Source organism: Vulpes lagopus, chromosome 9 (assembly GCF_018345385.1).
Source record: "Vulpes lagopus strain Blue_001 chromosome 9, ASM1834538v1, whole genome shotgun sequence".
Lineage (NCBI taxonomy): Eukaryota > Metazoa > Chordata > Mammalia > Carnivora > Canidae > Vulpes > Vulpes lagopus.
The window spans coordinates 61,132,692-61,148,809 of NC_054832.1; the positions used below are offsets into that span (position 1 = coordinate 61,132,692).

The 16,118-nt window shown below is 39.9% G+C and overlaps 1 protein-coding gene across 7 annotated transcripts in view; it reads left to right on the plus strand.

Moving 5' to 3' along the window:
* The window catches only part of NCOA2 (nuclear receptor coactivator 2), a 296,902-nt gene extending 292,328 nt beyond the window's left edge, over positions 1-4,574 (plus strand). For all 7 annotated transcript variants that reach the window (XM_041768982.1, XM_041768981.1, XM_041768987.1 and 4 more), the window contains one exon: positions 688-4,574. In XM_041768982.1, coding sequence (XP_041624916.1) covers positions 688-699 — 12 coding nt within the window. In that variant the 3' untranslated portion in view covers positions 700-4,574. The remainder of the gene's footprint in view (positions 1-687) is intronic.
* Positions 4,575-16,118: the final 11,544 nt, after the last annotated feature.

Here is a 16,118-nt window from a genome sequence, read left to right on the forward strand (position 1 = left end):
GCTGTGCGCTGGGCCAGGAATGAGCCCGCCTGTGCCGGCTAGCAGTTCACCCGGGTCTCTCTAAGGGACTGGGTGAAACTTCCTCACTCATCTTGTTTGAACTAGATCATCCCTAGTGGCCCTGATGTGCTAACTGTGTCTATCTAAATCCCAGCAGCAGTTGTTACACATCCCCACAGCAACCGGTATTTCGTCTCGGGTAACTCGGGCCATGCCATTTATTTAATTGTCTACCTGGCCCACTCAGTGTTTTGATAGCAGTGACCAGAAACACGTTGTTATGGTTGTGTCCCCAGCACCTTTCACAGAGTCGATAATTAAGATTTGCTACATGGATAAAATATCTTGGGGGGAAACAGTCAGTAGCCAAAGGAAAGCACTGACAGAGACACGCACGAACCCAGCGAATACCTCTACAGGAGTCTTGCTCACCACGGCCCTGAGCGTTCAGTCACTCAGACGGTCGTGAAACCAGACCAGCCAAAACCTAGCGAGAGTACCCCAAGAGCCAAAGCCCCAGCTACTTAGCTTGCTGAAGCCAGGAAGACAGCCCATGGAACCTTGGGAGTATCTCCATAAGGGAGAGTCAGTCAAGAGGGACATTTTGTTGAAAGTGGGTTTGTACTAGATGGTTTTTAAGGAAGTAAAATTCCGAGGTACTTCACAATTTTCTCTGTTTTCCTGCAGAAATACTGCTGACACTGAAGGTAGCTGGTTGCTTCTCTCTTCAGCTGACTGGGCTCACTTGCTCCAAACACTTAGCAGCCTGGAGAGCCGTGTCTATTTGTTTTGACCCGATCGACCTGACAGCCATTTCTGCCAGAGCAAGGTCAGCAGATGGGCCTGGGCCCTGGGCCCTCTCCCAGGGTAGAGTCCACTTGGCTGTGTCAGGAGGAGCCGCCTCCTCTCTTGACAGTCTGAAGCTCTCGTCCAGACAGTTGCTCAGTCTGTTCACTGCATTCACCTTAGTGCAATTTAGATCTCTCCTGCGGAGTAAATGTTGGCAGGCAAATTCATACCCGTGTCAGATTGAATGTACTTAAATGTATGTATCTAAGGAAAACAACCATGCTCTTGTTCTGTTCCTGTTTGGTTCCAGACACTGGTTTCTTGCTTTGTTTTCCCTGGCTAATCAGTCTAGTGCAAAAGATTAAGATTTCATCTCGGGGAAAGAAAAGAATTTTTAAAAAAAATCAAACTAAAGGTATTAGAAGCTAAAGCCTGCATTTGGGATGAAAGCAGAGCAGACACCATGGACAGCGCTCTATGTACAGAGACACCCAAGAAGTGAAGACCAATAAAGTCATAGTTGTATCTTTGTAGAAGCTCTAGAGACCATGTGGGAAAGAGTTTCCAGTTACCGAACAGATGAAAAGGAGCCTGTGAGAGGGCCGTTAACATTAACAAGTGCTTTTTCCTTTTTTTCCTTTGTCAGAATCAAACTGGTTCACCTAAATTGTGAATCAAGAAGAAATATTGTTCATTTCCAAACTAAGTTCCCTTTAGATTGCTCAGACAGCTTTGATTCACACCTCCTCTTCCCCATGTGGTCCTGACTCTTCCCTGCCCCTCTTGGCCTTCCCTACTTCCCCCCACTTTCATTCATCATTTTAAAAAAAAAATTTTAAAAAGCAACAGAAACCAGGTAAGCCCTTTATTTCCTTAAATGTTTTGCCAGCGACTTATCAATTGCTATTAAATTTCAGAAAAATGCATTTACTGGCAAGGAGAGGAGCCAAGTTAGGACTTGATCCCAATCAAACTAAGGATACCTGCTTTGGAAGCATGTCTATTCTGTTCCCCAGCAACACTGGCCCACAAAAATGGGCAAAAATAACAGTGTGTTTAAAATTAACAGCAGATATCACAACAGATTTAACCTCCGCCATGTGTTTTTTATTTTGTTTTTTAGCAGTGCTGACTAAGCCGAAGTTTTGTAAGGTACATAAAATCCAATTTATATGTAAACAAGCAATAATTTAAGTTGAGAACTTAAGTGTTTTAATTGTATCATTTTTGTGAGGTATACATATTGTGGAATTGACTCAAAAATGAGGTACTTCAGTATTAAATTAGATATCTTCATAGCAATGTCTCCTAAAGGTGTTTTGTAAAAGGATATCAATGCCTTGATTAGACCTAATTTGTAGACTTAAGACTTTTTATTTTCTAAACCTTGTGATTCTGCTCATAAATCATTTATCTAATCTATATGATATGCAGCCGCTGTAGGAACCAATTCTTGATTTTTATATGTTTATATTCTTTCTTAATGAACCTTAGAAAGACTACATGTTACTAAGCAGGCCACTTTTATGGTTGTTTTTCTTGCCCACTCTGGTAGGGGAATAATCTTTTATTAATTGGCGTCAGTTTCAGACAACCGCAATACCAAGAAACTGATGGCCTTTTTTGAGCTATTTCTCCCCAACCCCTAATACACATACTTTCTTACCTAAATTTCAGAATGATGTCTTTTTGATGTCTAAAAAGCAAAGTATTTTATATCTCATTAGCCAGGCTTTTTAGGAACAGAGAGGTTTTTCCTTGAAATTTGATTGTTTATTTGTGGCAGGGTGGAAAATGTACAAACTACCCCGATTTCTATTTATATCTCTCTCTGTATGTGCAAATTATGGAGGATAGAAAGAGATATAGCCCAAAGAGAAATGGTTAAGTAGACAGTCTGAAAGTGTTGCTCCATACTAAAGAAATTTTCTGGAAATTTGCATTTCGATCCTTTTTTCCACTCGAGAGGGTCTCACTACAGGGAGGTGGCCAAGGAACAGCACTTCTCGGCGGCCACCAGTTCACTTGTCCCCCTCGAAAGGCTCTACTTTTCTCAGCCGAACCACTGGGCTGCCCGGTTGTGATGGAAAAAAAAAAATGAGCAGGTGTTGGCCCGAAACTCCATGACCTCATCGGTGTGATGAGGCTCACGTTACACAGTTTACGGTGACCCGTTTTAAGTTGATTTTTAGAAATACATGAATCGGAATGACTTTAACTTCACACAGCACAAAGGAGAAATGGAGTTTAAACTGGCTTTGTTTTAAGTCCCTTTTCACTAGAACACTGTCCAAAAATATCTGTGTATCTTTGATTGTTCACCCATCTGCCCAGTGTGTGTCTTTAATGTCAATCCCAGTTCAGACAAATCTGCAAACCTGTGATACCGGTAATTTAGAATAATTCGTGATCATTACTGTTTTGAAGGAAAAGAGATTATAAATTCTCTTATGGCTCAGACCAGGTAATGGATTTTGCTTTACATCTAATTAAGAGAAGAAAAGTCAGTGAAGGAATCCTCTGATCATATTGATCACTATAGAAGCAAAAGCCAAATCAATCCCCTTCATTATCAGTATTTCTCATGCTGTAAACAATAAATTTGTTAGACTGAGTACTTGGTTTTGTTTAATAGAACAAATAATCAGTGTTTTACTTATATTACTAAATGTGAAAAACATAATGTGAAAAGTATACATACATTAACTTGGTTGTAAAACTCATTTAAGTGTTCATGTAATGTGCTAAGTTTAAAAAGTGAAGTGAGCTGTTTTACTACAATGAATTCGTTTGACTCAAAGACTAAAAATGCCCCTCCCACGTGTATCTCTTATGGCCTGTAATAACTGAAAGCAATGTTTTTGCAGTTTATATAATGCAATTTTTAATCTGTGTTTAAAATGGAGTTCATATGGGCTTAACACATGAAATGGGTGGCACAGATCCACTTGCAGAACCCAAAGATACACAATCAATTTTGAAATGCAACTTAAGCCATTAATTGTTGGTGTGAATTTAAAATTTTCTAGTATTTGTATGGTAGTATGCTGCCTAAGAGCAAAGCATTCTCTGCACAAAAGAAAATTACTGTAGTGGCTTCGATTTTAATTAGAATTTTCTCCCTGGTGTTTCTTTATAGACTAAAACAAAATCTTTTAAGTTTCTTACTACAGGTAAAAGCTATGTGCAAGAACCTCAAAATGCTAAAATCTAGCATAATGCCTTAGATCTGTTTTTAAGTCTTGTATATTCCTACATAGCTGTCCAATGTATTATATTTGTATAGTGAATTGTGTACAATTTTTGAATAAGTGCATCATCACTTAACCTTTATGTTGTTGAATAGTGATGATGATACATTTCTTCAAACATTTAACTGTCATTTTTGTTCCTTTGTCATTTGTGGGTTTTATTTGTACAGTTCCTCATGAAGTTGCATCTGAGATGTGTGTATATGAAAAGATTATACAAGGGTAAAATTAAGCAATATATTAACTATGGTTCTTCAGGAGAAAGCTTACAGTGTTTCAGGTTGTGATTTATTTTCAAAATGGAGTTGACTCTGAACATCACTTTGTTCACCTGCATTGATGTTTGTATTTCTAGTGTGAGCAGTTTATGCAAAGGTAGATATATTCAGAGAAATTTTAAATACATTTATGCAAGTTAATATTGCTTTGCTGATGCTATTTGCTTATTTGATGTTAAATAATGCTATTGTAAATAAAGAATTCTGTTGTTATTGCATCACTTAATAAATTTTAATGCCTTCGGGTTTTACATGGCTTGGGAGATTTTAATATGTTCATATTGTATCTTCATTCATAATTGCACTTAAATTTAAAATACCTGACTTGTAATTTAATCATGTCTTACATTCATACAGTAGGTGACACCATCCCCAGCACTTTCACATTTGATTCCCTCACTCTGACCCCTTCCACAGATTTTCGGTCTAAAGCCAAGAGAGGTTATGATTATTTATAGAGGTCTTAAGATTATCTAGTAACTTGATGCAAATACAGCCCCCTGGGTCCTAGATGATGTCACTGTTCTCACCAGACTATTCCACCTCTTGTCTCCATCTCCAAAAACAGGAGAACAGTGTGGACTTCTGACTGCATGTTACATTTTAGAATATTTGTGATGATTTTAATTGATTTGTTAATATCAACTATTAACAAAGTTCATAAATGATACAGGCACATTTCCCAAAACCTAGGTCATAAACTACATGAAATACTAGTGAATACAATCTGGAATTGTATTTTTAAAAGATCTAAAACCAACATAAGTGAATAGAAAATTCCATCAATCCTGGGGCGCTTGGCTGGCTTAGAGCATGTGACTTTTGATCTCAGGGTTTGAATTTGAGCCCCATATTGGGTATAGAGATTATTTCAAAAATGAAATCTTTTTTTTTTTTTTCAAAAATGAAATATTTGGAAAAAAGAACACTACCAATGCTCTTAAGAAAAAACATTCCTTTAATAAATTTGCATAGGATAAATTTCAGCCCCCTTCCATGAGAAGACCTCAAGGAAAAATAAAATCTCTAGGAAAAGTATCCTGAAATTATTTAAGGGTATCTGATGCAATCCCACTGACACATCTTACTTAATGGTAAAATATTAGAAGTATTAGTTAAAGCAAAACAATACAAGGAGACCTCACTATCAGTGCTGGGAAATGAGGTATTACTACTGGAATAGAAAAGGTAAAACATTTTCAGTCAATTTGACCATCTACACAGAAAACCCAAATGAATCAACTGGCTCTTAGAATGAATAAAAAGCTCAGATGACTAGAATATACAAAAATCGATACCTTCTTCTGTCCACACTAAAAATCCATTTTTTCAAATCTCCATTTACAATAACAAGAATACAATGCATATAAAGTAGTACTACAACTAACACAAAGTATGAAAGACCTTGTGAAGGAAACTTTAAACTCTTATTTTTAAAAGACCTAAAAGGAAAAAAAAAAAGACCTAGAAGACCTGCAACAGTGGAGACATCTTGAAACCAGAAGTAAAAAGACCCAAAACTTAAAAACCATCAATTCCCCAAAATCATTACAATCCCAATCAAAATCCAAGAAGTAAAATGTATTTAGGAGATAATGCATACAACCACTGAAATTTTGAAGAAGAAAAAATGTGGGACTTCTATTGATTAGTAAAAATACTTACACAGAAATGGATAAGTACATAAGAAAAGAGCAGACCCAGAGATAGGTCTGTGTGTGTGTGTGTGTGTGTGTGTGTGTGTGTGTGTATATATATATATATATATATATATATGAGATAGGTATCTTGGTATATATATAAATTCAATATAGAGATGGCATTTCTTTCTTTTTTTTTTTTTTTTTTTGAGATGGCATTTCTAATCATATTAGTAGGAACCCATTCCAAAAAATAGTTTTGAGACAATTGGCCACATTTGGGATTACATGGTTGGAAACTGATAGGCATTCTTTAAAAGGCAAGAAAATAAATTTATAAAAATTTAATATTCTAACAAACTGAAGACAGCAAACAATGTGCAACAACGTGATGTTAAAAACAAAATTTATAAAAATAAGTGAGGAAAAGAATTAGAAATGAGCAAAGAGGGCAGTCTGGGTGGCTCAGCAGTTTAGTGCCACCTTCAGCCCTGGACATGATCCTGGAGACCCAGGATCGAGTCCCACATCAGGCTCCCGGCACGGAGCCTGCTTCTCCCTCTGCCTGTGTCTCTGCCTGCCTCTCTCTCTCTCTCTCTCTCTCTCTATCTCATGAATGAACAAATAAAATCTTTTTTAAAAAATGAGCAAAGAATATGAACATTATGAAAGTGAAAAATGGCTACTAAATATTCAAAGATATTCAGTATCACTCGTAATCAACAAAGTGCAAACTAAATGAGCTAAGCTTTTCCCCTCCATTTAGCAAAAAAATTAATAATAGCCATAAACACTTCCAATGAACTTTAGTGGGAATATAATATTTTGGCATCCAAAGCAAATGTTTCAGTGTGAGGAACTGGTGTATCTTCTTTGAATTTTGGGTAATGCTCATCACCAAAGCCATATGGCTGAATTTGGCAAACTGCTCAAAGTCCTCTTAAATCCAGGGCATCCTCCGAGATATCCTTTGTTTTAGACTACTTATGCCATATTCAAACCTTTTTCTTCTTTCCTACCTTGTGCTTTGCATTTGTTTTAGTGGGTTTTTCTTTTTCCTTTTCTGATTGGGATTGTATGAATAATTTTCAGCCTTTATTCTTTATTAATATATGTATTTCAAGGTTATAAATTCTCTGTTTACTGCTTTTAGCAGCATCCTCTACATTTTGTCTATTTATCCTATTAGTTAAAATCTCCAATGATGGCTTTGGGTTTTTCTTTCTCCTGTCACTTTTTGCTTATTGTTAGCCAAAAGTGATGTTTTTAGGAGCATGTACATTTCTCCAAGATGAACGGACTCTTTTATCATTTTATAATGACCCATTTTCTCTCATAATCTTCCTTGTCTTATTGTCTTTGTTATTAATATAGGCCCCTTAAACTGAATCCAATAATAGTGAAAGGGAAAAGAGGGAAACTCAGTGGGGAAAAATTTTAGGAAGACAAACCATGAGAAACTCCTAACTCTGGGAAACAAAGCGTTGCGGAATGGGAGGAGGATGGGGTGACTGGGTTGTCGGGTACTAAGGGCACTTGATGGGATGAGTACTGGGTGTTATATGTTGGCAAATTGAATTTAAATAAAATATTTTTAAAAAACAATTCATTTAACATTCTATGTCTTTATTCATCCTTTTACTTTCAACCATGTCAACAGCCTGAAAGTAGTTCCTAATTTTTTATCTAGTTTTCTATCAGTAAGAGGTATTAAGGTCTCCAACTATGATTGTCTCTTCCTTTATCACCGTTGCTTTTGCATTTTGAAACGTTGTATTTGATAGATATATATACATATAAACATACCTGCATAGCAGATAAGACTCAGGGGAAGAATGTTCCAGTAAAACAAACAGCAAATGCAAAAGTTAGAGACAGAAACCAGCTCTGATATCCAAAGGACAGTAAGAAGGCCAGTATGGCTGGAGAAAGTAACTAACTGATGGACATGCAGTAGGATACAAGGCCTGAGAAGTAGCCAAGGCAAGGAATTTGGAATTTATTCTACATGTATTGGGAAACCGTTCGAAAGTTTCAACAAGGGAGTAACATGATCTAATCTATGTTTTTAATAGACTGGCTACTGTGTGAAGAAAACCAGTTAATAGGCTCTTGAAGAGATCAATTAAAAATGGAGGATTAGGGGGATCCCTGGGTGGCGCAGCGGTTTAGCACCCACCTTTGGCCCAGGGCGCGATCCTGGAAACCCGGGATCGAATCCCACGTCGGGCTCCCGGTGCATGGAGCCTGCTTCTCCCTCTGCCCATGTCTGCCTCTCTCTCTCTCACTGTGTGCCTATCATAAATAAATAAAATAAATAAAATTTTTTTAAAAAAAAGGAGGATTAGGGACACCTGGGTGGCTCAGCAGTTGAGCATCTGACTTTGGCTCAGGGACTGATCCTGGAGTCCCAGGATCGAGTCCTGGATCAGGCTCCCTGCATGGAGCCTGCTTCTGACTCTGCCTATGTCTCTGCCTCTCTCTCTGTCTCTCATGAATAAATATATAAAGCCTTTTAAAAAAATAAAAATAAAAATGGAGGATTACACCCATAACTTCAGGTCCCTCTAAAAAATCCCACTAAGAAGAAAAAAAGAGAGGAAAGCAAACCATAAAAGACTCATAAAGAACAAACCAGGTTGGTGGAGGGACTTGGGTGGGAAGTGAGCTAAATGAGTGATGGGTATTAAGGAGAGCACTTGTTACGATGAGCTTTAGGTGTAAGTGATGAATCACTAAATCCTACTCCTGAAATTAATACACTATATGTTAACTAACTAGAATTTTAAAATTTTGGAAGAAAAAACTACAAAATCCCACTAAAACAGTAAAGACTGTTATATACAAAGGCATAAACCCAGAAGGACAAGGATGATAGGAGCCAAAACAACAGCAGGAAAGGTTTAGAAGCTGAAAGCAGTTACGAGCAACAACTCATTTTGTAGACCTAAGAAAGCTGAATGCTAAGCTAGCCATGAGTGATGCAAAAAAGCAAGCAAAGTTGCACCACGGAACTTCTCAGCGGCTCAGGAATTAGGTTCCTCCGATGCTGGTTTGAGAAGCCTGGTCAAGAAGCTGGCAGATGTGCTTCTCTGCTCCAAGCAAACGACTTCCCCAACCTGGACAGAAGAATGAAATTATATTGTGCAGAAAAGTTTAAGAGAACAGTTGGGGGATGGTGTCATACTGAAAATGGTATTAAGTGAGATCTGCAGTTAGAATGTTAATCTCTTTTGTGGAGCCTGGGTGGCTCAGTTGGTTAAGTGTCTAACTTCAGCTCAGGTCATGATCTCAGGGTCCTGGGATTGAGCCCCCCGCCCCACCCATAACCCTGCATAGCCCCACATAGCCCTGCACTGGGGAGTCCACTTGTTCCTTTCCCTCTGCCCCTGCCCCCACTTGTGCACTCTGTCTCTTTCTCTCAAATAAAATCTTTTTTTTTAATGTCAATAACGGAAAAATAAATAAATAAAAAATAAAAAAAATAAAATGTCAATAACGGGGCAGCCCTGGTTGGCTCAGCAGTTTAGCGCCGTCTTCAGCCCAGGGCGTGATCCTGGAGACCAGGGTTTGAGTCCCACATTGGGCTCCCTGCATGGAGCCTGCTTCTCCCTCTGCCTGTGTCTCTGCCTCTCTCTCTGTGTGTCTCTCATGAATAAATAAATTAAATCTTTTAAAATAAGTAAATAAAATAAAATGTCAATAACGGAATGCCTGGGTGGCTCAGCGGTTAAGCATCTGCCTTCGTTCAGGGCGTGATCCTGGAGCCCCAGGATTGAGTCTCACATCGGGCTCCCAGCATGGAGCCTGCTTCTCCTCCCTCTGCCTATGTCTCTGACTATCTCTGTGTGTCTCTTGTGAATAAATAAATAAAATCTTAAAAAAAAAATGTCAATCCCTCTTCACCATATTAGTTTCCTGAACACTGTCCAGTCTGGTTACCTAAAATCTAGCAGCCACAAAGGAAAAATCTACAGGTACTAACATCTGTGGTTTCCCCAGGAAAAAACCAGTGTCACCTTATAGTAAAGCCCACAAATGACAATCCTGCTCACATACACTGAGTTTCCATTTTTTACTGCCTCCTTGTAAAACATGAGTGCATAGCTAAGGATCATGGTATTCCTTTTTTTTTTTTTTTTTTTTAAGATTTTATTTATTCATGAGAGAGAAAGAGAGAGGCAGAGACATAGGCAGAGGGAGAGGCAGGCTCCATGCTGGGAGCCCGATATGGAACTCCAGGATCATGCCCTGAGCCAAAGGCGGACCCTCAGCCGCTGAGCCACCCAGGCATCCCATAGGATCACAGTATTCCTAAGGAAACACTGATTTGAACATGCATGCCCCTCAGATCTCCTGTGCAGGGCAGAGCGGTCACCTGAGGGCCCGGCTTACTGCACACTTCCTTTTTTTTTTTATTTTTTTTTATTTTTAATTAATTTTTATTGGTGTTCAATTTACCAACATACAGAAAAACACCCAGTGCTCATCCCATCAAGTGTCCACCTCAGTGCCCGTCACCCATTCCCCTCCAACACCCACCCTCCTCCCCTTCCACCACCCCTAGTTCGTTTCCCCGAGTTAGGAGTCTTTATGTTCTGTCTCCCTTCCTGATATTTCCCAACATTTCTTTTCCCTTCCTTTATATTCCCTTTCACTATTATTCATATTCCCCAAATGAATGAGAACATACACTGTTTGTCCTTCTCCGATTGACTTTTTTCACTCAGCATAATACCCTCCAGTTCCATCCACGTTGAAGCAAATGGTGGGTATTTGTCGTTTCTAATTGCTGAGTAATATTCCATTGTATACATAAACCACATCTTCTTTATCCATTCATCTTTCGATGGACACCGAGGCTCCTTCCACAGTTTGGCTATTGTGGCCATTGCTGATAGAAACATCGGGGTGCAGGTGTTACTGCACACTTCCTACAGGCAACTCCCAGCCAATGACAGAGCGAGTCAGAGTAAGACAGGCCACCCTTGGGAGCTGGAACTGCTCCGATGAGTAATCTGGCTTCTAGAACACTGTATCGGCCTTGCCATGCTATATTAGAATTGCACTGCACTCCAGGACTTTCACCTAACCTTCCTGGTCACACAGCTCTTCTAGCCTGCCCTGGAATCCCCCTACCTTCCCTCACAGGCATGTCACCTAACAAATCCCATCTAATCTTATTTTGGCAACTGCTTCTTGGAGGCTGCAGACTAACACAAATGAACCAAGAAAGCAGACAGTTACGATGGGAACTGGGCCTGGCTCACTTGAGGCCAGTGGAAGAGAATGTCATCTTGGTAAGTATGGCACAGATAGTCCCTGGCACAAGGTGATGACTCAGTTGTTAAGGATTTCACTGGTGGGGACCTAGGAAATGTGAAGGGGAATGCTGTGGCAGGTGGGATGATGCAGGACATTTGAAAGACACAGGGCAGAGAAAGCCCATAAAGACAGTGGAGAAGGCTGATGATGCCAGGATGGGTTGATGCCCGGCAGGAGGACAATGAGGCTGAGGGCTGTTAAGGAATAATTAACACTATGAGCCCACAGGGCCCTGTGGCAGCACCCAAGGAGGCTCCTCTCTCCTGCAGTGGAGCAGCAGACAGCTGAGTGGCAGGCTAAAGTCCTCATTGTTAAGGTTTAAATGCTCAACTAAGGCAGGTTAGTTATGCGACAGACATGGCTCTGGTTGGGAAAACCTGGGACCCTAAAACATGGGTGGAAATATGTAGATGGTTGCTCCTGACTTCGAAGTCCCCTGAACCTTCTGGGTTTGCAGAGGCAACCCACTCTTCTCTACCAAGAACTATTATTGGCTAAACATCTGTAGTTAAAAAGGAAAGAATGAAGGAGCAATGGCCTGAATGCAGGCTCCTCAAAAAATTTGTTCAGTTCTCAGACCTGAACCAACTCAGAAATCCAAAATGCAGTGACTGAAGAGGTGACCAAGTCCTTAGGAGTAAGAACCCTGCAAGACTATGGCAAGTATGCATACCATGGCCATTCCTCAGTCTTTCCCTAAGGGAGCTACAGGTGACTATACACTGGGAGAAAGGGAACGAGCAGTCACTGGAGGACCATTGACACAGGATCTGAGTCGACACAAATACCTGAAAACAAACATCATCCTGAGCCCCTGTAAGAGGCCAAGGAATCAATAGAGTCCTGGCTAAATGAAGTCCCACTCACAACCAGCCCATTGGTTCCATGGGCCCACTAAGTGGGTGTTTCCCCAGCTTCCATGTGTAGGTGCAACCACTAAGTGGGTTGCTCCAACAGCAAATTATATACTTGACAAGGTGGAACGACCCCCATTGGATAACTGGCCTAGGGAGAAAGCCAAATGGATGCTGCAAAACTGCCCTTCCACTAAAACAATTCAAAAACAATATTGCTTTGGGATGGAGACGGATTTTGGAGATGAACATTACTATTAATAAGACCTGAAGATTAAAAAAAAAAAAATAGGGATCCGTGGGTGGTGCAGTGGTTTGGCGCCTGCCTTTGGCCCAGGGCGCGATCCTGGAGACCCGGGATCGAATCCCACATCAGGCTCCCGGTGCATGGAGCCTGCTTCTCCCTCTGCCTATGTCTCTGCCTCTCTCTCTCTTTCTGTGTGACTATCATAAATAAAATAAAAAATAAATAAAAAATTTAAAAAAAGACCTGAAGGACGCAGGACAGTGGTCCTGTAATTCGACAGGCCCCTCGTGATGCAGCCTGGAGAGTGACCACAGATAACCACAGATTTAACTACTTTAAATTTTTATTGCAGCCACTGTGCTGGACGTGGTATTGTGGCTGTAGCAGATGGACAAGACATCAGGCACAGGCATGCAGCCAATGATTTGGCAAATGCATTCTCTTTTTTTAAGGCATTCTTTTCCAATTATATATTTTTTTCCAGCTTTACTGAGGTATAATTGACAAAATTGTCAGTAGAATTCCAGTAGGAATGGGGATGTCAAATTGTGACAACTCTAAATATGTCACCTGTAGATAAGGCTTATAGATCCTTTGCCTGAGTCAAATGGACATTAAAAAGGTCAAAGGCCGCTCCAGGAAGTCTGCAGTGGCCAGCCCTGGAGGTCTGAGCTGTCTGGGAGTTAGAAAGGCAAAACTATCTGAGTGGGTGGGGGCTCTGAAACAGCGCCAGTATGGTCCTCTGGAACCTGGGGCTGTGAAAGCTGTGCTGTTGGAGCTGGAACAATGCCTTGAACCTTCTGAGTTCCAAGGAAAAGGAATATTTAAATTGAGACGTGTTATGTTGCAGGAAAACTCACCATCAGGTTTCAGTTGATTTTAACACTAATGTTTTCTTTTGATGGCAACAGTTGGAACAATCCAGTTAACACACGCACACACAAGAGAAAGAGAGAGAAAAGAAACAGCAAAGAGCTTTAAGAGAATAAAGCAGTTGAGCAACTCGAACTCAAAAAAAATGAAGGAGTTAGGACAGCTGGGGCTACTCAGCAAGAGTTTTTTGACTTTCTCCCCGTCGTTACAATGATTTGGTGGCAATGCCCCAATTTCTGAGTTCTTTGTCCCAATTTCAAAAGTACTCAGAGAGAAAAAGATTTTGGACTACCACGGATCAGATCACTAAAGAGCTATGGTTAAAGAGCAGGGCCACTTGGCACAAACTTGGGAGTGTTACCAGAATCATGGAGGCATGAGGAGCGGGCCCGGAAGCTCTGCTACATCTTTCGAAAGTGGGAGCACAAGGACAAGGAATGTGGGAGCCACATAACCACTGGAAAGGAGGGAACAAAATGACCATCACATATAGATCATTAGTTATCTAGGAAATCCCACAGAATCAATAGAAACCTATGAGAATTCATAAGACAGTTCGGAATGAGAAACATATATGAATTGAGTAAGCAATCATTAATACCACTAATAAAAAAAAAATACCACTAATAAGTAAGAAGAATATAGGAAATACAAAATTGACATTCACAATACCAGTTTTTTTTAATTATAAAGTTCCTAAAGATAATCTTACAAAAAAATGTTTAATTTTATTTTCCTAAGGAACATAAAAGAAGATTTAAGTAGAAGGACATGAGAATGAGAATGTCCATTAGTTTTTCACAACTAATTTATAGGCTTAATTTCAACTTGTGTTTCAATGGGACTTTTTAACTTGCCAAAATTATCTAAATTTTATCCACAAGAAGAAACAGATGCAAAAGCTTTCACACTGCTAGAAAACAAGCTTTAATATAAATAAATAAATATTCGACATTAAAATTCTGGAAAGAAATAGCCCAGAATAGTGACAGTAGTTTCTCCATAGAGAGAGGGATTTTTTTTCTTCACTACAAGTTTTCTATATTCTCCAGATGTCCACAGTAAACAAATTGCATTTATAAAAGAAAAGTAGAAAGAAGATGTTACTTTTAATTCACCTGAGACACTCCTTTTTTGATGTTTTCTTGTAGTCATCATATGCATTTTAAAAACAAAGCTGAGGGTTTGTGGGTGGCTCAGTGGTTGAGCGCAGCCTTTGGCCCAGGGCCTGATCTTGAAGTCCTGGGATCGAGTCCTGCGTCGGGCTCCCTGAGTGGAGCCTGCTTCTCCCTCTGCCTGTGTCTCTGTCTTTCTCTCTCTCTCTCTCTGTATCTCTCATGAATAAATAAATAAAATCTTAAAAAAATAAAAAAAATAAAAACAAAGCTGGGTCTATGGTGAATCAAACTTGTGTATCCCATTTTTTAAAAAGATTTATTTATTTATTTGACGAGAGAGAAAGAGAGAGAGAAAAAATGAGCAGGGGCAGTGGCAGAGGCAGGAGAAGCAGACTCTTTGCTGAGCAGGGAGCCTGACATGGGACTCGATCTTTGGACCCTGAGATCATGACCTGAGCCTAAGGCAGACGATTAACAGATTGAGCCACCTAGGAGCCCCTCACTTTTCTTATTTTAAATAAGCATTTTCTCATGTCAGTAAAAGACAGCTTAAACAAGTTTGTCTGCATAATAGCCCCTTGACTTGAATCATTTCTAATTTTTCAATAGTATGAATAGTACCAAAGTCATTTTTGTGCTTACAAATTTCTATATTTCAGATTATCTGCCTTAGGAAAGATTTTCTGAAAGCATGCAGCATAATTTATTCTGTCACCAACAATATAAGAGTATTTGCACCAGTATAAACTAGTATAATTTTTCCTTATGTTTCCTAGTGTGAGAGACATTTTAAAAAGAGCCAAATATAGATAACTTTTTCTTCAACTCTTTCTAACCTTTGTAAATATACTAGAATGACAATGAACTACTTTTATTATCAGAAATGCACACACACAAGCCTTGTGCAGAAAAGGCCTGATGGTTCCCCCACTGGGGGGCCCCAAACCCTAAGATAACACTATGGCGATGCCTACCAGAAGAGGGAGTAGTAGCTACTGTATTTGCTGCTTCTCAAAGGCTCGCTCAGGATCATAGATCATTATCTATAATCCTGAATGTTTGCTTTTCAAAATTTAATCTGTTATTTTTGTTCCCAAAAACTGACCATTTCCTCCTCCTGCCCTGTACTATCTACTTGCCTTTTCAAAGAGACACCCCTGCACCTACCCTCAGGCTAACACACTCTCTTGTCAATGGTTTCTCCAGCAGAGGGAAGCTCTGCTAACAGTCCCTGTTTGGTCTGAATAACCCAAGAGAAATTTATTTTTTTTAAGATTTTTATTTATTTATTCATGAGAGACAGAGAGAGAAAGGCAGAGACACAAGCAGAGGGAGAAGCAGGCTCCAAGCAGGGAGCCCCACGTGGAACTCGATCCCAGGACTCCAGGATCACACCCTGGGCTGAAGGCGGCGCTAAACCGCTGAGCCACCCAGGGATCCCCCCCCAAGACGAATTTAAAAACAAAACACAGATACGGAAAATGATCCTACCTAAAAAGCAAGCGTTTCCCATCCTTTCCTAAACTGCCCTAGAGATGACTTATTTCACTTCAATGTGTATACATTTCTGAAGTACACACACAGTGTAATAGGAGCTAACAATGTGAGTGCCAGGAGACAGGTAGGACCCAGGCCATCCATCCTGCACACTGCGTAGCAGGCCACATGGGACAAGTAACTGGTGGACAAGGCAGAAATGCAGCATCGTGGTCATTCTACTGCACTCGTTCCTGGTCTATGGAA